We start from the raw sequence: 24,915 nt of genomic DNA on the forward strand, positions 1-24,915 counted from the left end.
TTGTGATGAATGACTGCAAAGATCGGGGTTGTTTCGCACTGCCTTGATGCTCCTTAAAGCCGCATTTAATGTGATTTAGTTTTATTCAGCCCCAAAGACGCCGGCGCCGTATCTTTTAATCTCTGTTGTGATCTTGTTTTTCCTTTTTTTTTTTTTCTTTTTTTTTTTCCTCCCCTCTCTTTTTCTCCTTCAATCATCCCTCATTTTACTTTCATGCGCTACGCCCTCGTTCAACCGCTTTTATTCTCTCCTTCCTGTCCTTTCTGATAGAACCGATTTCACCTGCAGATGTCTGCCCGCGTTCCTCCTTCCACCCTGGGCAGCCTGCTGCTGGCAGTGCTTCAGGGGGGGGATAGGGACAGAGGCGGCCGCGGGGAGAGCAGCTGGGGAGGAGCAGCTGTGGTTTGCCCCGGGTGGGAGGAAGGCGGCGACGGGTTGCTCTCTCACCTGCAGACGCACAATAGTTCAGCCTGGCACTTGTGGGACATTATCAATATGACTCACATCTCAGGGGGCGGAGATAGAAGAGGCGATGCCAGCGAAGAGAGGAGGGAAGATCACAGGGAGGAAGAGGCTCTGCAGATTCTTTCTACCCAATTCCTGCGCTCGCCCTCGCCCATCTCCTCCGTGCTCCTGCTGGGCTCCGACCCGGAGTGTCTCTCCTCCGTCCTGCGTGCCGCTCAGCGCCTCGCTCCAGCCTTACCGGCGCTCCAGTGGATCATGGGATATCCCCTGTCACCAGATTCCCTTCACACCTTGGGAGGGCCCCTTGGCCTGCTAGCGTACGGCGAGGTCGGCCGCAAGCCAATCAGCTTCTACATTCGGGATGCTTTGCAGCTGATTGGCCGGGCGGTCACCGCAGCGACCATGGTGAGGCCGGACTTGGCGCTGATCCAGAACATGGTCGATTGTTATGACAAGCCAAGCCAACATGATGCTCCCTCCTCTGGACACTATCTCACAAGGTACACACACACACACACACACACACACACGCACGCGCACGCACGCATGCACAACACAAATTCCATTTGTTTATGCCTTATGTAAAATCATGGATTGAATAAATTCATATTTGCAAACTCGGTGTTTGTTTAGAGAAGGGAAGGGTAGTACCACCATTCTAATGAGCAGCACCGTCTCTATTGTTGAGTCTCGTCGGGAGCAACGAGAGAATGGGTTCTTGGCAGCACCTGACCATGTTGGTAATTTGAAGAATGCAATATCTGTCCGACTCTGACAGCAGGTGGTTAGTCCCATCTGTGGTTAGAGCACTTCTCGCGTTATCCTACGACTCCGTCTGTCACTGCACGCGATGATTTTGACCATAGGGAGGAGCACGCAGCGTTGGCTTTACCCGTCGCCGATGTGAAATGTTAAAAATCCGAGCATTGGTGCAAAACAAATTGCAAATACAGAGCTAACTCTTATACAGTGAGCCATCGGTTTTCAACGTGACTTCGTGCATCCACCTTCTGACCCCCATCACCAGAACTCGAAACCCTCGGGGGACGGAGCCTTTGCCTCCGCCGCCCCAAATCTGTGGATTTCCCCGCCGCCACACATCAGGAACTCTGACTGTTTCCCAACCTTCAAATCACTAATCAAAACCCACCTGTTGAAATTGGTGTTTCCACCATCCTGTTAGCTTTTTTTTAAAATTCATCTTTTATTTCAACGTGAAGCACGAAGCGCTATTGAAGTCTGAATTATTATTATTATTGTTCTTCTGTACCGTGGCACATTGGTCAGCATTTCTGCCTCACAGCAAGGGGGTCCCTGGTTGATCCAGTTGCTTCTGACAATGGAAAAACATACAGTAGACTACAGTAGAATCTAAATTACCGTAATTTCTGGACGATAAGCCGCGACTTTTTTTCACGTAAACAACAATGCGGCTAATATATGGACTTTTTTTGTGTGTGTGTGGGGCGGGGGGGGGGGGGTAAAGAGCTTCACACCGCTAAAACATTTATCCTCGTCATATCGGACCGGTGAAATGACCGTGAAATTCCGAGTCCATTCAACTTAGACACCAAAGAAGATGACATTGACGGTTTCAGTGCGCAGGGGGAAGCCCGAGATAGCGATCGGCTAGCCGGTGCGGCTTATATTGAGGTGCGCTCAATAGTCCGGAAATTACGGTACCCAGACATGTGAATAAGAGAGCCAATGGTTATTCGTCTCAACAAGTGGCCCTGCAATCGACTGGCTACTGGTCCGGGGTGAACCCTGGTCCGATGGCAGCTGGACAAAAACAATACACCTGCTTATCAGATACCTTCACCACTTTTAAGGTTATTAAGATTTTAGGTTAAACTAAGTATTGATTATGCAGGCGCATTTCACAATGTCATAACAAAATGAATAAAATGTAACAACTCTCAGCAGTAAATAATTCTGCATATCTAGCATCTTTTCACTCAACCCCTAAAAAAAAAAAAAAAAAAAAAAAAAAGATGTGATTTCGCCCACTGCCCCTACTCTGCGTGTGAACCAAATTTGGTTTGTCATGCACACTGCGCTTCAAAAAAAAAAAAAAAAAAAAAGTAATTTAAAAAGTTCAACAACAAGTATACAGACTTCTTACGTAGCTGTACAGGGACCACTGTATTGGAAGTAAGTAGCTGCTTAACATATAGGCCAAATAAATAATATGAGATTGGACAAAATCTCATTTGCGGCACAACCTGCCTGCATTGCAAACTTTTAACAACTTTCCCCAGTAAAATCGAATATTTCACTTTTGGTGATATTTCATGGGTTTTCTTGGGTTATAAGCTCTTGTGCAGCTATTCCGGTCTCTAATTGGATCTCTTTGTACATACGAGGGGGATGCTGACAAACCGCGATTCAACTGTCACATCACGAAACAACTAACATGCTCGTTAGCCCTTTGAGTGACACTTTTTATTTTTGTGAAGAGTTGCTGGCTCCACTGGTGGCCCTGTATGGTTGAGCCTCTGTCCTTGACTGTCCTCTGCACGGTGGGGGTTGCTAAATAGCGCTGTCATAAAAGAGATTTGGAGGAGGTGCTCGTACGTCACACGGACGCGCAGACTGACAGATTTTGTCTGCTTCTTTTTACTGTTGCTTCCATCCCCGCAGATTGTAAAAAAGTGTGTCCGACAGCTTCTGCAGGCTCCGTCAAGGTGCGGCCTGTGAAAACACTGAGTTTCAGATCTGACTAGGTGCGCTTATAAAAATTTAAGTTAAAAATCTATTGTTCACAACCTATTTTATTTACGTCACTGACCGATTCACTATCGTCCCGTGGCTTTGGACTGAGCCTGCCTCAAATATATCGGCCACTGCAGTTTATATCTATGTTGTAATGCTGCTGGGCGGAAAAAAAAGAGCTTGTCTATTTCAAGGTTTGAACTGAGCCAACAAAAGCAGTTACCCAACATCAGTGGTGAGCGGTGAGGTTCGTGTCCGGTGAGGCACTGACTTCCTTTTGGAACAACATTTACAGTTGTAAGAACTCAAAAGTTTCTTATTCCCGATAGTCTCGACTCATTTTTTGAGAACAATTTTTGGTCTTCATTTCTCTATGAAGTCCTCACGCATATACTTGTACAAAAAGCTGTGCTACTTTGTTGTAAGCTTCTCCTTGTTTTCTTTTAGTCATCTTATTCATTTTATCCTACATAGCTTTTAGAGGGACACCCTTCAGGTGAGGCACTATATTGTCTGCCTCACCTCAAGACTTTTCTCTACGGTTTATTTTCCGACCAGCGAGAATAATTGTATCTGACACTCACGGTAAAGATATTACACAGCTTGCAGAAGGTGGTGTGTAATATAATAAATCTTTTGACGAACATTTTATAGGCAACATTGTGAGAAACAGAAATAAGCATGCGCCATGCAGCCAAGTTTGTGAGGGACTGTGTGTGCGGAGGTAGGTGGCATGTTTGATCAGGAAATGCATTAATTCAGCAATTTGTACTAGAGTACATTTGAAAAAAAGATTGGAATCGTACAAAAAATACAATTTTGAATCAGATCAGTGGAAAAATGGTAATATTTATCTTACGTTACCATTGTTTTGTTTTTTTTTCTTGGTTTTTTTCCATTGTGAGGCAGAGCCTCACCTGCCTCTGCTGACTGCATGTCACTGCCCATCATGCATGGTGGCTGCCAGCTGGAAGCGACCATCAACAACACGTCTGGACTCTTACTAGACTCCTCTCCTGTGGCGTTCTATTGGTCGGAGCTGCCACAACAAATTAAAACGGCTGCGCTATCGGTTTGCAGGAGTCATGTTATTGGACACTTGTTAGAAGTTAGTGCAGTTTTATCAAGTTTGATAAGATTATTCTCCAAGACTTCACCAAATAAAGAAACTAACTTATTTTGTTTAGTTTGCCCAAAACTTCAGCGGGACGCCAGGGAAATGGCCACAATCTACCCACGGAGAGTCAATTAGAACAAAATGTGCTATCAGAAAAGACTATTTACAACAGAGTCATTCAGAATATAGGGTTGGTGACCTTTGTTCTCGGCCTGTGGATGACAGATAAAAGTGCTGTATCGGAATATTCAGCCAGTTGAGTTGGACTCATTGCCCTCTAATGTAGTCCCCGATTCTTATCCCTCCCCTTGCAACAGCCGTCGCTCCAAAGAGCACTAACAATGCTGAAGGAAGTGAGAGACTTCCACGTGGAAAAGGCAATTAACGGCTAAATGCCCAAGGGAAGCAGCGCAGGGAAGCGAGGGAGCGAGTGTGTCTGGAGATATTAGCCACAGAAAGGTGCGAGGAAGGACGAGAGCATAGAGGGGGGAAAAAAAAAAAGAGGAACGTCGGTACGGTTTCAGATTCTCAAGTAGAAAATAAAGTGCCCACTTTCGTTCTAGTTGTTCGAATGTCCAGAGTAAATCTAAATGAATGCTTCTGCATAAAAGTACCTCTGAGAGAAAGGGGAAGAATGATCAAAGACTGATAGAAGATGGCACAAAAAAGGGGGGGGGGGGGGGGGAGAAAGAAAGGGTAGATAAGCAGAAACTTGCCAGAAAGAGGAAAATTGTTAAGGCGTGTTTGTTATCGGGAAGAAATCTGTCAGTCAGTGCCATCTCACTCGACACAGCTGCCACGCCGATTCCATCTCCCTCCCCCATGAAGAGATTAAAACCATTGAAACAAGTTACCCTCGTATCATCCCGGGCGCAGAGGGAGGGAGTGAACTTTCCACCAAAGAGAGACGGAAGCGGGGAAGATCGAGGCCGGAGACAAATGTCTTGGATTTTGTGATAGAGTCATCATTTAGAGGCCACTCTGCTGACATTTACGCCAAGCATGTAAACTGCAGCTAGCTGCTACGGACAGGTTGCCATCCCTCTCTGCCTCTGCAACCTGACTTATCCGTCTACGTTGACGTTCACATTCATTCTTTAAATGCAGCTCCTGGCATGATGCACAAAAAAAAAAAAAAAGGGGGGAAATCTATCAGTAAAAGATTAAGCTGCTTGGAACGTGTGCTGTACTTTCCGCGGGGTTCATTTTTTTTTTAAATGTGTTTATTTATTATCTCCGTGTCTTATCCTGTCCTTATCTGCACGCACGAACTCCTTAAGCGCTGCAAAGCAAAAGAAGACTTTTCTTCTCCTTCCTGGAGATAAGACAAAGTTTGGATTTAATTTCTAGACGGCCGGCCACCGTCGCTAGAATGGGAGTCTGGAGTGATTTGACTTGATGAATCTGCTGTCTGTAGGATAAGATGATTCAGTCACTCTATTACCGTGAGTGATTTCGACTCAAGGCAAGCAAAGAGCTCCCACATTTTAGTCACAGAGACAGAGGCTGCCGCTGATGAGGAAACATAAGTTAGCTTGCAATGTGATGGGGAGGAAATCAGGGCCACTTTAATCAGGTTCCAAAGAAATATGGTGCAATGAATGTGTTTATATACTGTTGTTGCATTAGACCGAGAAGGGGAGAAAGATGGCCGCCGCGCGAAACCAAACCGAACACACAATCACTCAGGGCTGGCTTTGCATACTAATTTCTCTTTTAAACCAAAGTAGTTGCTGCCTGAAAGAACCCATTTCGATCCGACTCGACTGTTACACGGGGCAAATCAAAAATGATCAATGTCTCACGCGTGACATTTGAGATTTTATTTTGCTGGATTAGCTTCTGAGATTGATTGTTTTTCATCCATCACATTGGATTCTCAGTAGATACCACTGTAACTACTTTTGCACCATCAAAAACAAATAAAAAATTTAAAAAAAAAAAACAAAAACCCTCATTCAGTCTATAACAATAATCCCAGAGACCGTCCCGATTTTTTTATCTAAATTCTCATTAAAGTAACGTTGTGGGGTAAAACTTTAAGACGGCCAATGATGAGCCGCATCAACACGGGCACTTTGTCAGGCTCTTGGATGGAATTAGTTTCACATAAATGAGGGCGCTGCAGCTGCTGAGGCTTAGTTTTAAAGAACTTTTCAAGTATGTGGCCGGGGTTATAAAAGTATGCGACACCGATGAATTAGTTGTAATGATAAATTTTACTAATGAATCAATAAAAGTGGAGAGAATGGGTCTCAGAGCAAAGCCAACCTTCGACACGCCTGGGTTAGTAATGCTTATAACTTAGTGAACTGAGAACAATTAACAGCACAAGTTTCATTTTATGTGCATTGAACCATCTAGAAACATCCAGACAAAAGGGATGTATCGCACCGTATTTGAATAAAGGCCTTAAAATAAACAAATTTTTCATCCCCGGAGGAGGGTTGCGGCCTCTGCTCCGATTTCCATTATAACAAAGCAACTCTTGCCATTTCCGTCCTCGACTGGCACATAATCAACAGTCGGCACACGGTTCAATGCCCACAGTGCACGCGGCGATCCCTGCATTCTTTAACATTTAAACAACCACCCATACGATTGACAATGACCTCCTGACAATCCCCCACTAATCAAGACATGATCAAACAGTACTTGCAGGTGTTCTCGGTGAAACATCGGCCGAGGATGTTCACATGATCAAATGCTAAGTCGTGACCTGCCGATTCCGGCTTGGTTCAAGAGGCCAGAGCAGATTTATGTGCAAATTGGGATTGCTCTCCGTAATGTATTCCGCCATAAAGACCGATGCGGTGCCACCAGGCGAGTGAGACGAATAGCAATGGCCGTCTGTATGGACTGTCAGATAGACGGAGACCCTCTCTGCACTGCATTAACTTTTAATTATGACTTTCTGGGAGATCCAATTACCCATCTGAGATGAAGAGTGAAAGCGCCATTTCCAGACCTTGCCCATATGCAATATTGTATTATATCATGCTTCCCTTTTCCAAGATTTCTTGTTTCTTTTTTTTAATCTAATTAGCTAAGTGTGTTTTATTTAACACCTGATCCACGTAGACATCTCGACGCATGTGTGTTTTATGTCACGATCTCAAAGTTAATTGTTCATTTTTCCTTTTCGTCCTCTGAGGTTTCTTTCCAACACTTCCTTCACCGGGGCTACAGGCCTGATCCAGGTGGACGCTGACCTCTCCAGGGTTCTGTCCTCCCAATTGTTTCACGTCTGGAGCCTGAAAAGGGGCGCTCTGGGCCAGCCGGCCTGGGTCACCGTGGGCCAGTGGTCTCGAGGCAGGCTGGAGTTAGAAGGGGGGATCCTCGGGCTCATGGGAGGGTTCGGGAGCAGCCAGGGACACGGCCTCGGTGCCGGGGTGAGGGGCGGGGACGGCCAGGGGGACTACAACGTCGGAGGACGCTGGAGACCGGGACTCTCTGTGGAGGGCCACCGTCTCAGAGTGGTGACACTGGTGGAGCACCCGTTCGTCTTCACGCGGGAAGTGGACGAGGACGGGTTCTGCCCCGCCGGTCAGCTCTGTCTGGACCCCAGGACCAACCGCTCCGATATAATTCAGGCCCTCTTCAACCAGCTGCACAACCCCAACGCGTCCGTGTCGGACTGGGAAGGCTTTGGTGAGTCCTGTCCCGCCGCGTTCCCATGGAGATAAAATGGCATATTTTATTGACGGAGCACTTGCGGATTTATTTGCTTCAATTTCACTTATTTAAACTTGTGGCGGGACTCTTTTGAGCTATTAATTTATGTTAACTCTGAGCTTTCTTTAGCCCGCTTCTCATTTCTATGCAACTAGTCCCATCTGGTCCTTCAAAAACAGGATTACATTTTTGAAGTTAAATCAATACGGGATCGCGGCTGGTCGGGCCACTTAAAAATATGTAGTCAGTGAGATGTCAAGGGCCTATTTCCACAGTTACGTCTGTGTTTCACAAATGAAAAGGATTAAGGTGTTAACAAGAACCATGGTCAAGACTGCCAAGTCTGGTTCAAAGAAATACCTGGTTACGCGTTTTTTTGACTCCGAGGACTATTTGGCAATGATCCAGATTAGAAACCATTGATGAATATTTCATCCGGCACAAACGAACCTCTCGGCAGATGGCTGGAAAGCAAATAAAAACTGACACTAACATTTTGAATTCGGAGGACGGGGGGGAAAAAAAAATCAAATAAATGCAAGCGCTTGATAAAATACCTGGCCGCAGCTCTCTGTGATGATCATAATAACCTTTATGTCTCACAAATGTGGCTCTTACCTCCCATTGTGTTGAATTGATTACCAATAGCCAGCCAATTTTTTTTTTTTTTTTTTTTTTTCCATTTTTCATGACAAATGTTGGAATCCATGCTAGAGAGGGGGAAAAAATACTGATTGGTGATAATTGGTGAAAATAGAGCTTCACTATGTGAATTGTGAATACAGTCTGTACTCAGGGGGCTACTTTCTTCAAAAAATAACACTTAGAATACAACAAAACTGGTGCCTTTTTTTTTTTTTTTTTAAGCCAGACTGCTAACGTCACGGCTAACAAAAAAATTCAATCCGCCGCTGTCATTTACGCGCAAAGCCGCTGCACTCTGATGCATTCCTTCCGCTTTCTCTCCTAATTGTAACGGCTAGTTTAACCGACAAGTTTAATATTGAGGAATGCACGCGAGTGGAAACAAGGGAGTCGGTGCGGAGGGAAAAAAAAAAAAGAAACAAACCTAATGTCCCCTCAAAACTTCCTGTTCCCGGTGAGCAAGTGATTGTAGAGTGTATTGATGCACTGATATAACTGGCCCCGTTGAACACCTGTTATTAAGATAAACAATACAATGAAAGTATTTCAAACAAATAAGCTGCTGCTCAGGTACCGCTCTGTGTCGGCGCCTGGTGTCAGGCGTAATTGGCACAAATAAATACATCCGGGAATTGCTGAACTGCTATTGTAGTTCTGACTTCGCAGAAATACAAGAATGTGTCAATAATGCCATCTTTGCTCTGCCAACTCTGCGATATTCCCGTACACAGTTCAAGGTCTGTTATTTAGTGTGATTAAACCTTATTCTTGCCTCCTTGCCAGCGTTATCAGAAGCGCTTGAGCAAAAACTCTCCTGCGAGGATCTGTTAACATTTAGTAATTCATCGTCAGCAGTTAAAGACAAATTCCCCAAAGTGAAACCTATGCACTTCCAATTGTGCGAATGAACACGAGAACGGAGCTCATCATCTTTTCCCGCAGGTTTACCGGAGGACCTGAGAAAGTGCTGCTATGGCTACTGCATTGACCTACTAGAAAAGCTGGCGGAGGACATGGGTTTCACCTTCGACCTCTACATCGTGGGAGATGGAAAGTACGGGGCGATGAGCGGGACGGGACGCTGGACCGGACTGGTCGGGGACCTGCGAAGCGGAACGGCCGATATGGCCGTCACCTCTTTCTCCATTAATTCGGCCAGGAGCAGAGTCATTGATTTCACCTCCCCGTTTTATTCGACCAGCTTGGGCATTCTGGTACGATCGCTCGACGTCCTCATTAGTTTGTTTTGAGTTTGCATATTTAGGACGGGTGAGGAGACGGGGCATGTCCTGAAATTACACTACACTGAGTCAGTGGCAGCGTCGCAGTCTTCAGTTTTTACTTTGATTTGTCAATCCCTCTCTCTCTCTCTCTCTCTCTCTAGGCAGCTGACAATATTTTGATATATTTTGACGAAACGGGCTGCAACCGCTTCATTTCACCCTCACTCCCCTCTCGCCCAGTCTGGCGAGGAACCGCCAGAGTTCATTTGGGGAATAATTAGTTTTCTAGTTTTCAGCTGGGTATGTTAATTATGAAAGTTCAAAATGAGAGGAAATTTAAATTGTCTAATGAGTCTGGGAGACATTTGAGAAGCAGAAGTCCAGAAACAAGCTGCGGTTATTCTTTGATTTGTTAACATCTCCCTCTGTGGCTGACACACTCCAGTGCATAATATGATCCAACAATACCAATTCAAAACCAGAGCGCCGTAGTTTTTAAAATGTCTCTTTTGCACTTGTGAAGTGATGAATAGCAGGGAATGAAAACAACGCGCGACGCGTTTAAAAGCCGATTATCACCGGACTGCATTGTTCTAGGAAGGCGACGTAGACGGCAGACAAGATTCTAGTTTTAGATTTCGCGGCGGCAGAAGAAAACGGTCCCATCCCCGCCTCTCTCCGGCTTATTCGTTTGTTTTTTCCCCCCAGGTTCGGAGCCGGGACACGGCCGCCCCGATCGGCGCATTCATGTGGCCTCTTCACTGGTCCATGTGGGTCGGCATTTTCGTCACGCTGCACCTGACCGCGCTCTTCCTCACCCTGTACGAGTGGAACAGTCCGTTCGGCATGACGCCTCATGGAAGGAACAGACTGCGTGTGTTTTCCTATTCATCAGCCCTCAATCTCTGCTACGCCATCCTGTTTGGACGCACCGTCGCCACCAAGGTGACGTTATCGCTCCTCCCTCTGAGAAATAGAGATCACGCGGGGTTGCGGAGGAGAAAGGCAGAAGGGGTTGTGTGTTGTGGGGCTCAGCTGACAAAAAGGACACAAGGGGGAGAAGCATGGAGGTAAAAGATGGCAAGGGAGAGGAAAAAGATGGATAGAGCCGAGGTGAAGGAGGCTGGCAGTGATGAAGTAGAGAGGTACAGCGAGGATAATGCGCATACAGGGATGGAGAGGGGAAAGGGTAAATGAGTCGACAGAGATTGAGGGAGTTATGTCCGGGATGATGGGGATAAATGAAGGTGAGGAAATGGGGAGCGAGTAGAGGTTAACTCTGTCAGACACGAAGTTGCAAACAAGCAGAGGGGGGCACTGGAATATGGAAAGGTGAAAGGGCGAGTCAAGAATCTGGTATCAAAAGCAAGGTAATGGGGAGGTTGGCTGAATGATGAGATGGGGTTGAAAGGGTAATTGGCGAAGCAGGAATGAAAAATGCATCAGAATGAGGGTTATATGGAGGTGGGCAGATATAGGATGATGTCATGGTCAAATGTCAAAGTAAGTGGGCAAAGCTTGAGATACTGGTCACACAGGGGCAGTGTTAGTGTTCGATTATTATTGCCAAGCTAAAATATGTTAGTGTTGATTTCTCTCGGATCAAAATTGTTCTTTAAGAGCAAGGAAAGGAAAAGCCATTTCCTGCCTCGGCTCTCCAAAAATCAAACACGTTAACATTTATATTCAACAAATTATTAAGGTGGAAACACAGTGGCTGTCACATTATGTAGAACTTGGGAAATAGAAAGAGTTTTGGAAGACATCAACAAGATATATATATTTCAGATGCCGTCTAAATATTCTGAATAAAAAGATTGATTCAAGATTGGCACTGTCGGGTTTCCCGTACAAGCAGGAAATCTTTAGAAATCGCAATTTCAAACACGAGCGTATACAAACACCGATTGGTGTCTACCTAACGTCAACATATGTAGAAAAATAGCCATGAAATATGTGGAAGAAGTAAAACATTACAACTGATGCATGGACTCCAACTAAAAGCTGTAAGGTGTAGACATCAGTTGATAAAATGGGACATAAAACTGACGGTTACATGAATTAATTTCCTCAAATAATTGGTTTTGGACCCTTGAAGGGGAAGGTGATGCACGGACCAAATTTAAACAGTCATTATCGTTTCCATCATAGCTTGACGTCTCTTAAACCGAATAAGAATTTCACAAAATTCGAGCCAATCCGAACTTCTCAAACGAGTCAGTGATATGAGTCATTGGATAAAACGGTGTTTATACGCTCCTAATTAGTTTTTACAACGTTTCTGTGGCGTTGACAAAAGGACATTCAATCTGCTCGCCCAATATTATCCAATGAAACCCGCTCGATGTGACATCGATATCAGCTACGCATGGAAAGTACACCCCTGTATTGAGCCAAAATCAATCATTTTTATAATGAACTTCCTTGCCTGGCGAAGAAAATTCAAAGATGGATTTTATTTTCTCCAAATCTTGGAAATTCAATTCTGCATCGCGGGATCGAAAATAAAACATGACATTTGGAAAATTCACTGCAACGAGTATTGACAATTATAATCGGCTGATCGTATCACTGTTATATCATTGTTGCCAGTTTCGCGATCCGCTGATGACTTGTGATATTAGAATTTAATCGTATTCCACAAAACTGTACACCTTTTTAGAAAGTGACTGACTTCCCCGCAACATCGTCCAACAATCTTCTTGTGAGACCTGCTTCGGTGTGTTGTATCCGTCCGACGGGGCAAGCCGCACAGTCTTGGCTCTTTTAATACTCGTTGCCAGGAAGCGAGCGCTGTGAAAACCATAGGAGCGCCCTTCTCCTCCCTCTCCGCTGAGGTTGACGTGCGGGTCATCTCAAAAAGCCCAACAGAACTCGCTTCTTTCTATTTGCATAAATATACCCCACAGCAGGAATCAGCTGCTACATAAAACAGGATCAGCTAGCTGATAATCAGCTTCGGCTTTGCAGAATACACAAAATTGCATCCGGCAGATTCCGATCATTATTCACTGGCTGGCCAAAAGCCTCACGGTGGCGATGCATGGTAATTTTCCTGTAAATACATCATCAAATTGTATCCCGAAGCCATGCGAACAACTTGGCTGTAACAGAAATGAGGTCACGCTAAGGAGAGACCCATGACTGAAAGGTCACTGGTTGGATACAAGTAGGATGGCGTCATCTGGCCGGTTGTGTCCATTGGTAAACTTGTAACCTATTACGACGTCCTTGCAACTGCCGTGTAAGAGCTTAGTCGGCATGTTTGTTGGTTCTTTGAGTTAATGCGAATATGGCACCATTTTCAATGATTCATGCAACTACTGTTTGTGTAATTACAGTTATTGTTTCAGTCAGTCAAATCATTTGTCCCCTGAGAAGCCACCCGCTGTTTACTTTTTGGACGGAGACGAAGAACTGCTTGGATTTGTTCGGGATGACACCTCGGTGCAAATATCACCGCTTCAACCAGACAAAATAAAACAACACATGTTAGTTTCAGCTAATGGTCAGTTAACTTTTATGTCATAGCAGGTGTTTGGGGGCTAAACATTTTCCACTCTGAAATGAAAAGCATCCAAATTGAAACACACCATCAACTTCAACCATTAAAAACAGTCTAAATGCTAGCCCTCCTTTTCTTGGCAGTTCACAAGCTAATTATTCCAACAGTTTACTTCTCAGTTTTTTTTTTTTGTGTGTGTGTATGTGTGTGTGTGTGTGTATGTGTGTGTGTGTGTGTGTGTGTTTGTTTGTTTTAATGGGTTACAACCTTGTTTGTATAATTAAAGCCTCATTTATGTCCAGCAGACTAGAAAAGCAATCTTTTCTTTTTTTTTTTTCAACCTGGATTTTAATTTGTGAAACGAATCATCATTGCTCAGATGCAGCTTTTCAACCTGACGGGCAATTTTGTTGAAGGATGTCTCAGAAAGAAAACCGTTTCGGACGGTAAAATATCTTTTTCTGCGTTCTTTTGTGACTTTTTTGATCACTCTTTTGATTACACTGAAGAGGGTAAAGCCTGTGCACATTTGCGAAAACCTGGAAGACCTTGGGTTTTTAATTGGTTCACGCGGGTTCTCATTAAACCTGGCCCTCTGACCGCAGCTAAGTCACCAGCTTGGCAACATCGCGCATCCCTGGTGTGCACTTATCACAAACCCGGTTTCGATTTCGGTGGCCGTGCGAAAAGTTCAGATGAACAAAATTCATCGTATCAATGCGGACACGGATACAATTATACACCAAAATTGGACAAAAATACTCAGCCAGTCACAGCGGTCGTGTCACGCGATGAGACGAGACAGAGATTCAAGATTTGTCAACCTGAGGCTCATTCATCACGGTCGTGAAACCTCGGTTTTCAGGTCTGCAGCTGCTGCCCGAGAAAGGTACACTTAGCTGGGGGGGTCGAATGGAAGCAGGGGATGAAAAAATAGAAAAAAACCCAAAGCTGCGTTGAGTAAGCTCGAAGTGACAAAACCTCGACTGCGTTCTGCAACCATGACGGCCAAACACAAAACTATCGGTTCGTACTTTGCAGTCGCCCAGGAAAAAGCCACATGAAGCCTGGATGCGTCACCGCAACATCGGCAACACGAAAATCCGGCTCCGGTTAGACGTAATAAACTAACGTTTGAGATCAGGGAATCTCTCCGTAATAGAGATGGACAGTTGCCGTCGACCCAGATCGAGGCAAGTTGACCAAATGGTCAATGTGGCTGGGGTTGGCTTCAGTACAACTGCTTTTTGAGTTGGGCCGAGGAAAGAAAATGCACGGGCTCAAATAAGAACGGTTCAATGATTCAGGCTGAAACAGCAAAGCTGGACACGAAGGTAGCATTTTTCAGCAAAGCAAAACAACTTGTCTGAAAACTTCAGTCTCAGGAAACCTGTTGTTTCAACAACAGCACTGCCTAAAGAACTGAATGAGACCAACGGAAGTACGTGGAAATGAAAACCAAACACTGCAGTGACTTCTAGAGTAATCCACTTGGATTATATTCCGCTTTCTTCTCCTCTGTCTTTGTCATTTATTCCACGTTAATGCAAAGATGAGACACCTGACCTGGATTCTCGCTCCGCAGACGCCGAAATGCTGGACGGGACGTTTCCTGATGAACCTCTGGGCCATCTTCTGCTTGCTGGTGCTCTCCAGCTACACGGCAAACCTCGCTGCGGTCATGGTCGGGGAGAAGACCTTCGAGCAGGTGTCGGGGATTCACGACGACAAGGTCAGACTGCGTACAAAGACGGGGACTTTGTATCACACACACATACACTCACACACACAGTCGTAGAGCAATATGTACACACAAAGTAATCTCACACAAGGACAGGCTAATGAGTAAAGAGCGGAATTATTTGTGAGGGATAATCACTTTCCATATCCCTTCTGTCAAGCCTGTTGGGAGTTCTTGCCCACGGTGAATTTGATATGAGCTTCATCATGACTCCCTTTGTTCTCTCCTCTTTAACACCTCTACCACCATCTCCGCGCACGCCTTCCCGTGCCGACGCCCCCAGCTGCACCACCCCTCCCTGGGTTTTCGTTTCGGCACGGTCAGGGAGAGCAGCGCCGAGGATTACGTGAAGAAGAGCTTCCCCGAAATGCACGACTACATGCGACGCTTCAACCAGCCCACCACGCCCGATGGCGTCCACATGTTAAAGTAAGGCAGGCGCCGAAAAAACCCTCGCGCATCTTAAAAATAAGAATGCAAGTTTGTTACATGTGTGATTTTTGGCAATGAACTCAGTGAAATGGTAAATGGTCTGGACTTTAACAGTACTTTCACACCTTGCAGTTTCACAGCTCTTCACGCTAGACTGCTTTCAATCACACACACAAACCATAAGGAGAAACTCGGAGGTTCGTGTTTTGCCCAAGGACACTTCGGGATGCAAATAGAGGGAGTTGGAAATTGAACCGATGCCCTTTTCTGTCAACATTTCACCGCTCTGCATCAAATTCAATCCAGAATTTTAAATACGACACAAATCCCCCTGATAAAAAAAAAAGCTTCGAATAGCTCACAACTGTTTAGAAATCTGCAACTTGATCACTTTGCGTGCAACCGTGATACCACGAACGCAACGATGACAAAGTTACAGACCCAGAGGAAACTGGGGCAAAGGGGGAGGAAATAGGAGGGTTGGAAAATAAGGGAGGAAACAGGTAACACGGAGGAAACTGTTATCAAAAAGTTGACAGTAATCTTACTGCCGGGACAGACATGGGATTTGTGAGGCGCGAAAAAATTAATTGAGACCAAGACAAGAAAACTACGGGGATGATAAAAGCTACAGGGGCATGAAGTAATAAAAAATGTGCCAGGACAAAAGGATACTACTTAAAAAAAAATAAAAATAGTACTGTCATTAATGTCTCTTAAAAGCATTGAATCCAAAACGTGTCGCCGTGTGAAAACATCAGTTTGACGCTTTGTCATTTTTCCATTATGTATTTTATATCATTCAGTGGCAAACCATGATAATTTGTCCGTATATGAGAAGATTTAATGCCATAAAACTATGAAGATGAAGCATTTTGTTTCATGTGAGGAGAAAATATTTGGGCCTTCATTTCTACAGTATTTATCATAGCTAATAATTTGGTGATAGTTTTTGATTTGCATAATTGTATTTTTTGCCGCAAATGGCCTTTCCCCAACCCCTCTGGGGCTTTTAACACCGGAGACAAAAGGTTTTTAGCAGCATTCAAAATTCATTGTTATTTATTTTGACTCATTAATTGAAGATCAGAGACATTATTGGAGCATTTGCAAAATCCATCTCAGAATCATCGAAAGCCTTTTTCTAGCACGCAGCCTTCGTCGAGTTCACCGAGACAAACTTTTTAAAACCCCTGGGAAACTATCTGAGCTTACTTTGCATTTTGAATCCCATCACTTAGCAAACTGCAAACATTTCCTTGTCACAACAGGCAGTAGCCTAGAGAACAAATGGCTTTTTAATAAATCTATACTCCATCTTACCAGAAATTCACACACACACACACACACACACATACACTCACGCCAACTATTTTGCAAAGAACTTATACCTATAAACAACATCCAGTTCTCGAACTCAACGTTTTCACCAAAAAGAACCACCGGAGATGCTGAGATAACGCATCTGCTGACTCTGTGATACACAAAAGATGATACAAGACTTCGGTTCAGAGAGAGAGAGAGAAAGAGCGAGATTTGACAACAGAGAAAACGAAGGCATGGTTTGCATCTGAGGCGAAGCTGGAGCCGAAGTCACCACGGCGCGCTGAGAAAACACTGCGTTGGCAGATCTACTGACCCCAATACTGCACTCAAATCTTAGTGGGGGTAAAAAAAAAAAAAAAAAAACTCAAACATCTTTTCCTGCAGAGACACAATGTCAAGGTCTACACACACACACACACACACACACACACACACAAATAAACGGCCCGAGAGAAGTGAGGAAGCCCAGCCACGTAGATACACACGGGCTTAGAGCTAATCGTAACGACACACTTTCATGCACCACTCATGCTGAGCATTGGATAACTTTAGACCCTCTTTAGTCCTGAAAGTCTCTATCCCCTTCCCTCTCTGTGCCTTATATTTGGCAGGTCTAGACCAAAGAAGAAAAAAAAAAAAAAGATTTTTCTGCCTCGCCAGCACGCGAAGGCTTTGTAAACTCGACCTTTTTTTTATTTTATTTTATTTTTTCATTTGTTTGTTTAGCAGTAAACATCCCTCTAAAAACGCCTTTCGAGTAATTCGATCGGTCGGGTCTGTTTTTCTTCTTCGGCCCGTCCGCCTTTGACTGTGAGCTCCTTCTCTTTTTTTTTTTTTTTCCTTTTTTTATTCCCCAGCACCACATGTCGGCACATTATTCATATCCAGGATGTTGTTCAGGGTGCCCTCGGAGTTATCTCCTGCCAGCTGTGGTCAGCAGCATCAAGCAACACAATAATTAAGGGTCAATTAGGTTCAATGGGATCAATATTGCTAGACTAGGAGACTCTTTGGCACTATGTCTCATACCTTATCAGTTTGTCACAGAAGCTGTTGGTTTAGGTAATGATATATGTGTTTATGCAGTGTATTAGAATGCTGATAATCTCCTCCCGCGCACACATGTGGGGATGGCAGCGCCAAATATAGACTTCCTGTACTCTGAGGAAGTGCTAAGTGCTCCTCGCTAACGCTTGCTTTGTGTGTGTTTGTGCTTCGGCGATGAAGGACAGATCCCCCCGCCCTAGATGCCTTCATCATGGACAAAGCTCTGCTGGATTTTGAGGTCTCTATCGATGCCGACTGCAAGCTGCTCACGGTGGGGAAGCCGTTCGCGATTGAAGGTGCGCACAAGCTCACACCTGTATCACACTGGCACACAGAAGTTGATGGATCTCAGTTTTCTCACTGCCCGATCTCCCCATTCCTATATCGATGACCACCAGTCTGATCTATTATTTGCTCACATAAGGCAAATAATAGTTAAAAAAAAAAAAAATGTTCTTTAGAGGACCGCAAGGTGCCGTTCAGAGAATCCCCGGGACATCAGATTGGGAAAACCTTTGGCATGGAAATGTCTGACAAAGGGGTATAACACTTAAACCAGCTGAACCATTCACATTTCTATGTCATCCTTGTAAAAAAAAAAAAAAAAGAAAAAAAAAAAAAAAAAAAAAAATATATATATATATATATATATATATATATATATATATATATATATATATATATATATATTCGGTTCTTACTGTTTAGAAAGTCAAATTGTTTGCCTTTCTATTGTCCTTTCCGACCTAAAAGGTTACAACATCCCTTTTATAAACAAAGAACGAAAGAGCAGCAGTGCAAAACACTGATATACGAAGTGAGTCGAGCTTTTAATGAAAGAATGGTTAACAGACTTTGTTTGGAGTTTGCTCTATTTACACGCTAGGATGGTGCACACTGTGTGGGGAAAAAAAAAAACACAACTCATTTCTGAAGTCCCTGCATTTTTATACACTATCACATCCCTTCACGGGGTTCGATTTTAGAGAAATGTACTGATATGAATATCGATTGGTAACAAATCATACATGTTCATGCATTCATCCTGCATCAAACTCACTATCTTAGCTGGTTATAGTAATTTTATCTCCTTTTAAGTTTGGGAACTTTTTTTATAAACAAAAACGGTTGGTTCTAAACCCTCGGGGTTGTGCACCCCAAAACACAACGCCTTTGTTTTGCCAGCAGATGGGATGGACACAATACACAGTACAATACACAAGTTTTGCATTCCACCAGAGATTATTCATCTGCAAAACACAGACAGCCATAAGGTGCAAGGAAACTGAATAAGAAAAATAAAATGCGTTTGATTGAAGCAGAGTAAAAAAATAATAGAAAATAACAGGAATGAATGAAAGCCAGATGGCAACAAACTCAGATGGAGTGGCTTTCTAGATTTTCCTATCACGCGGCAACATTTTAGCAACCCCAGTTCGCATGACGAGAGCCGTTCACCCATCGCAAAGTGAATGGCGAGCTGTGAATCGACGTCCTCTGTGTGGGCGGGACTTGATTGTGCTTTGCCTTGATATAAATCAGATTTGCCTCCTCACTTTCCCCTTCCTTTAAACAAAAGCCTAGCCCTTACCATACTTTTAATATCGTAAAACCAAACGACCTTGTGGGGTAATTCATTGAATCCCATACGACTGTGTGAAAAGTGTCCATAATGTGATTGAATCAGCGCGCGCGCGCGCACACACACACACTGACACACACACACTCACACACCAAAGTGCGTCATGTACTGTATACACTCACATACATTATATTTATGTATTCACACAGGCAATAGCAAAACTGTAGCTGTAACACAATTGCTGCGCACAACACTGATACACACACACACACACACGTCATACTGTATGAGGCCACAGGCTGTCTCTGTCATCCATCACCCGCAAACACACACACTTTGAAGTTTGCACATGCTCAGATGGACATCCGGAGGGGATAGCCTTCAATACAGCGATTTGCAATATGACTGACAGCAAAACACAATTTTCACTTCCTGAACTTCTGCGACTGAGGGCTAAAAATGCTCGACAATCTATTATTAATAGAATTCAGACTATTTTGGACTCAACGTGCACAAGTCAAAGAAAGTGCACAAGATTTCTGAAGCATATATGCAAATTGCGGTCAGTGTTACATTAAAACACGGATGCGCGCATGCCAAAGGGAGCGACGGCCAACATTTGTTTCCGTCTCGTGAAAAACATGAGGCCGTTTGGTTGAAACCCATTTCGTTTTCGAATTGAAATGGAGGTTCTGTTTTTAGAGTAGTGTAATTGTTTATCCTCCTATCCATGAAATAATTATATCAACCTTGGCAAGCGCGGATAAAAGAAGAAAGAAAACAAGAGTAGAGGGAAGCTCGCAAAGGGAATTTTCAACAGTTTTTGCCTTAATCACTCATTTCTTCTTTTTCTGTGATATCTTAAAAGCAAATTCTACTGTGACTGTCAGTCTGGAAATGTAATATTTCATTACTTGTAGTCAATCGTGTGTGAGCGAAGACTTATTGTTGAACCAAACAGATTCGCTGCACGTGGCCCTGCAAGCAATCACCTAAAGCATTAACTTACCGGACGGATAGAACTGCAGCTGCATTACCACACACAGTTGTTTGCTTATTATCTGTCAATACGTCAATATGCGTTCACTTCATTCTGCTTGATGGATTGGGTGCCTGATATGAGACCGAAAGACCAGCATGTTAAACAGCTCACCGCTAAATTATTAGAAACAAATCATGCTGATTGATAACGTAATTGCTTTGTGCTGCTATTTAAGCTAAATGTACCTTATTAGAATAAAGTATGATAAAATAAGTAGCTGTGTTGTCCTTTGCAATAGCATTGCAGAGCAATAGAGTATGTAGTTCATACAAGAAAGAGGTTTTTTTTTTATTTTTCAAACTTTATAAGCGCCTGGCACTCATTTTCACTGAAGTAAACAAAGTGTCCGCCTTCATTGCAACTTTTACAGTATTCTAGTCACATGTAAACCCCCTGAAGGTGACCGAAGTGGAAAATCTGCTGGCGTTAACGTATTCATCGCAGCCGTCAAGCATTACACTTTTAAACCCAGAATTTGTGTATTTCTGTACTATCCAACCATCATGTCACATTCGTCGTTGCGTCAATTTTTCCGCATGTGCTGGGCATTCAGAGGAATCAAGACGACGTTTCTCACAATCTCACGGTGACATAAAATTAATGGTTATATTAATCGAGTGCAAATTAGCAGTAAAGTGCACCGTTACACTAAACCGTAAACATTAAATTATGAGGTATGAAGTATAATTTTTTGTGTAGAGTTTAGTTTTGTGCAAAACTGGAACAACCATGACATATCAGATATTTCTTTGGTTCTCTGGACGCTTCTCATACTCCCATATTTTGATGTCTCCCTTCATTCTGATATCCAAATGTAATTTATAGGGTTTCAATAAGTTGCATTTGTAAAAAGAAGCTACACGCTAGATTTTCAGTCATAAACATACCAGATAATGCCATGTGGAAAAAGCCCATGGGATCACTTCATGCAGGATTATATATTAATACATTATATTTTCTAAAACAAACATCCATTAAAAAAAAAAATAAATCCTGAAGATTATTTTTGACATTTTTTTTTTTTTGGTCTTTTATGCACCATAATGGAACAGTCCATAAACTTCAAGGGATTCACAAATTCCCCTCAGAGAGAAGGGGCTGTGACCTCCCCAGCACACACGTGTGTGTAAAGTAATGAATAAACCTTTTTCTTGGAAATCTGTCATACTAATGTCTTCCAAACATTCAGAACAAAGAAGCAGAGGGGGTTTCGCTCTCATGGCAAAAAAAAAAAAATGACTGGAGATGATTGGAGGGAAAAAAAAACAAAAAAAAAAATCATCCCGGCAATCTCCCACTGCAGGAGAAAGATAAAAGTGTCTGCCTTCTGTGAAGGGATACAGTTCCACCTACAGAGTAGCAGTTGGGTTGTACTTTTGTTGGAGCGAAAATTCTGGCCCTCCTCATTGTCTGCAACACTCGCTGAGTCACACGCTTAGAAGGGGACAGACATCCGGGGAAAGCCTGGGAGGTAAAGGGGAAGCGGAGGCCAATCCCCAGCGTCTGGGACCAAGCGGCTCGACCTGAGCTCCGCGGTACATTTAGCCGGGAACACAATGGTATGGCAAGCGAGCAAAGGATTTCGTACAAACGGCCGCCAATGAAATCAGTGCGAGAGCAGGGCACTCGGCCAGCCAGCCGAATACACTGTAGACGGTTTGACCCGGCTGAAAGTCACGCCTGTTCCCATTACAAATCACTGTCTAGCTGAACTCTTCCGTATGACGCAAAATGACATCACCCTGAAATCCCACTTTTTTCCTCATTTTTTAATCTATTAATGGTGCATTATAGTAATAATTAGATTTCTGAAAGGGTAGTCCAGCAGTCTTCTTCAAAGCATTCGAATTTGTTTCGCTTGTCGGTGACCTCCCCCCTTTAAGGTCGCTTGAAGGTCATTACGATCTGCATTTCAAGGGAAAGAGCCCGAGCGAATATCCGCAAGCGATTCTACCACCGATTTCGTGTGTGTTTTGCAGGCAAACAAACACAGATAAATAGATGCTGCAAAAAGACACTTATGGGACCAAACAATAACTTTCAAATAAGTTCTTCTGCTGTCACAGCATAGCCTCTGAAAGACCCCTTTCCCGCATTCCCTATTCACTGTCCAACTCGTGCTCGCTGGAGATATCTATTGCTTTCTTCAGCGCATAAGACAAAGTGAGCCAAGAGACATCGCCCCGGCATTACTCGCGATTACGAGGATGAGAAAGCGCTTCTCATTGGTATGTAGAATGGGTCAGTTTGATGACTACTTGATTCATTGTTTCCATAAAAAGGCAGACGAGGAATCCACGCGGTCTTTGGTGGCCGATCACCACGAGGAAGAATGGGACGGGAAAAGAATGAGTCAGTAAGCTTCGACGGTTCAGGACGAGAGACCGAGAACCGGTTCTGACGGGAAACGCGGGAGAAAGAAACCGGGAGGAGTGGCGGGGGGGCGACAACTCAGAAGGGGGAAAGAGGAGGCAAATGCGGAGATTTGATGGAAAAAATAAGTATGAGGAAGAACAATGACGGCGAGGAAGGGGTCCGGTGAGGAGGCCGAGGGGCGGTGGGAGTCGAGCACGAGAAGGAGATAGAGGGCTTTCATTTGCCCACCGCCACTTTGCGCCTTTCTGCACAGAGCGTGATAAAATAGCCGGCCAACAGAGTCCCCTAATCAAGACAAACCTTCACCCGGAGCAGAAGGAGTGAGGGAGGGGCGGAAATACCATGAAGGGAAAGAGAGAGAGGGGGAGACGCCGAGTAGGAGAGGGAGAGGGGAGGGACAGTTCAGGCCATATGAGGATGCAGGCAGGATTTATAGGGACGTGGTTGGGAAATACAGAGTGAAGGAGGAAGTGGGTTTGAGAAGGGGGGTGCGGCGGTGGCTTCTAAAATCTCCAAGCTAAACGGTGAGAAAAACGCGAGGGTGTCGCCGTGCATCTTTCTCCTCTGAGTGCCGCTAGCCGATGTTTACGACAGCCCAGACACAGCCCATTAATAATATTGCCGCCGAACATGCGGACGGCCGCCGCTTCTTTCTATAGATGTGCGGATTTGAGGCGCTTGTGTGCACGCGTGCACGTCCGCATAAGTGGTCTTCAGAAGATCAGTCATGCGGGACAGAGCATGTCAAGATCAAAATCAGGCCGTCCGAAGGATCTGTTGACAAGGTGAGACGGTTGCTGATCAGTCTGCTCATGTCTGACTGGAGTGACATGTAAACACGGCCGTCCGCTTCTGCTTGGTTTTAAATCATGCATCTTTTTTTTCTGCTTGCCTGGAGAAACCGCATAAAAAAATATAAAAATGAACTCGAAAATAGAAAGAAATGTTGCTCATAATATTTGTCTTGAAGATTACAATGCATGTTAGATACAATGAGATGAAAGTGGGGAAATAAAAGATGAAATTCCCTGTTAAATTAGTTAGAATAATGCTAGATTAATAGCATAAATGGATGAAAAATGAGGCTAAATTGACAGTTTAAGATTCATTAGATAAGCAAAATATTGAAAAATGCAGTATTTTGCAAAGGGAAAGGTACACAAAGTGTACCCTTGAAGTTAATAATAAAGAATGTACGGGAGTGAATTTAAAATCTAGATTCTTATTTAAATCGACTAATTAGTTTATACACCAAATAAACATTTTCATTAAATGCATAATCTAAGAAAGGCCTATGCCGTCAGATGGATTCATGCAACACACACACACACACACAATACGAAAAAAAATCTCTATTTCAGTATGACTTCCTGTTTCATCTCCTAATTAACATCGACCGAGGAATTGATTGAGCCAACCGACTTAATTTGTTTTTCATATTTCCTCCACGACTCGACGGAGGGAAGTGTGAGAGTGACTGGTCTCGTATTCTTTGCCGTGGCTGAATAACGTAGTAGGTTTTGTGCGGATAAAGTGTTTATATGTTAATATGCCGATGACATGATACTCCACAAAATGTAAATGCGGCATTGCGACATACATACCAAACTATGTTGTTTATATATATATATATACACATATATACACACACACATACATATATATATACACATATATACATATATATGATATAAACATATATGTATAATATACACACATATATATATATGCACACACATATATATGTATAATATACACACACATATATATATATATGCACACACATATATATGTATAATATACACACACACATATATATATATGCACACACATATATATATATATATATACACACACACACATATATATATATATCTATATTTATAGATATATATATATATCGTTTTTGGTCATTTTCAGATGCATATGACAAGCAGGGAGTCCATCGGCCTTTTGTTTTTAACTTTTTGTCAATCTGGATTTGAGACCGAAATACAAATATTAAGGATTTATATATGACCTGT

The 24,915-nt window shown here is 43.5% G+C and overlaps 1 protein-coding gene across 1 annotated transcript in view; it reads left to right on the plus strand.

The window, feature by feature from the left end:
- Nucleotides 1-288: 288 nt before the first annotated feature.
- LOC147237956 (glutamate receptor ionotropic, NMDA 3B-like) overlaps nucleotides 289-24,915 on the plus strand; it is a 42,601-nt gene continuing 17,974 nt past the window's right edge. The window contains exons 1-7 of the mRNA XM_086148433.1: nucleotides 289-965; nucleotides 7,452-7,948; nucleotides 9,560-9,831; nucleotides 10,549-10,785; nucleotides 14,931-15,077; nucleotides 15,370-15,515; nucleotides 18,072-18,187. Coding sequence (XP_086004559.1) covers nucleotides 289-965; nucleotides 7,452-7,948; nucleotides 9,560-9,831; nucleotides 10,549-10,785; nucleotides 14,931-15,077; nucleotides 15,370-15,515; nucleotides 18,072-18,187 — 2,092 coding nt within the window. The remainder of the gene's footprint in view (nucleotides 966-7,451; nucleotides 7,949-9,559; nucleotides 9,832-10,548; nucleotides 10,786-14,930; nucleotides 15,078-15,369; nucleotides 15,516-18,071; nucleotides 18,188-24,915) is intronic.

The sequence above is a fragment of the Fistularia commersonii genome, chromosome 1, assembly GCF_037954325.1.
Source record: "Fistularia commersonii isolate RoL2024-O1a breed Wild chromosome 1, RoL_Fcom_v1.0, whole genome shotgun sequence".
Classification (NCBI taxonomy): Eukaryota; Metazoa; Chordata; class Actinopteri; order Syngnathiformes; family Fistulariidae; genus Fistularia; species Fistularia commersonii.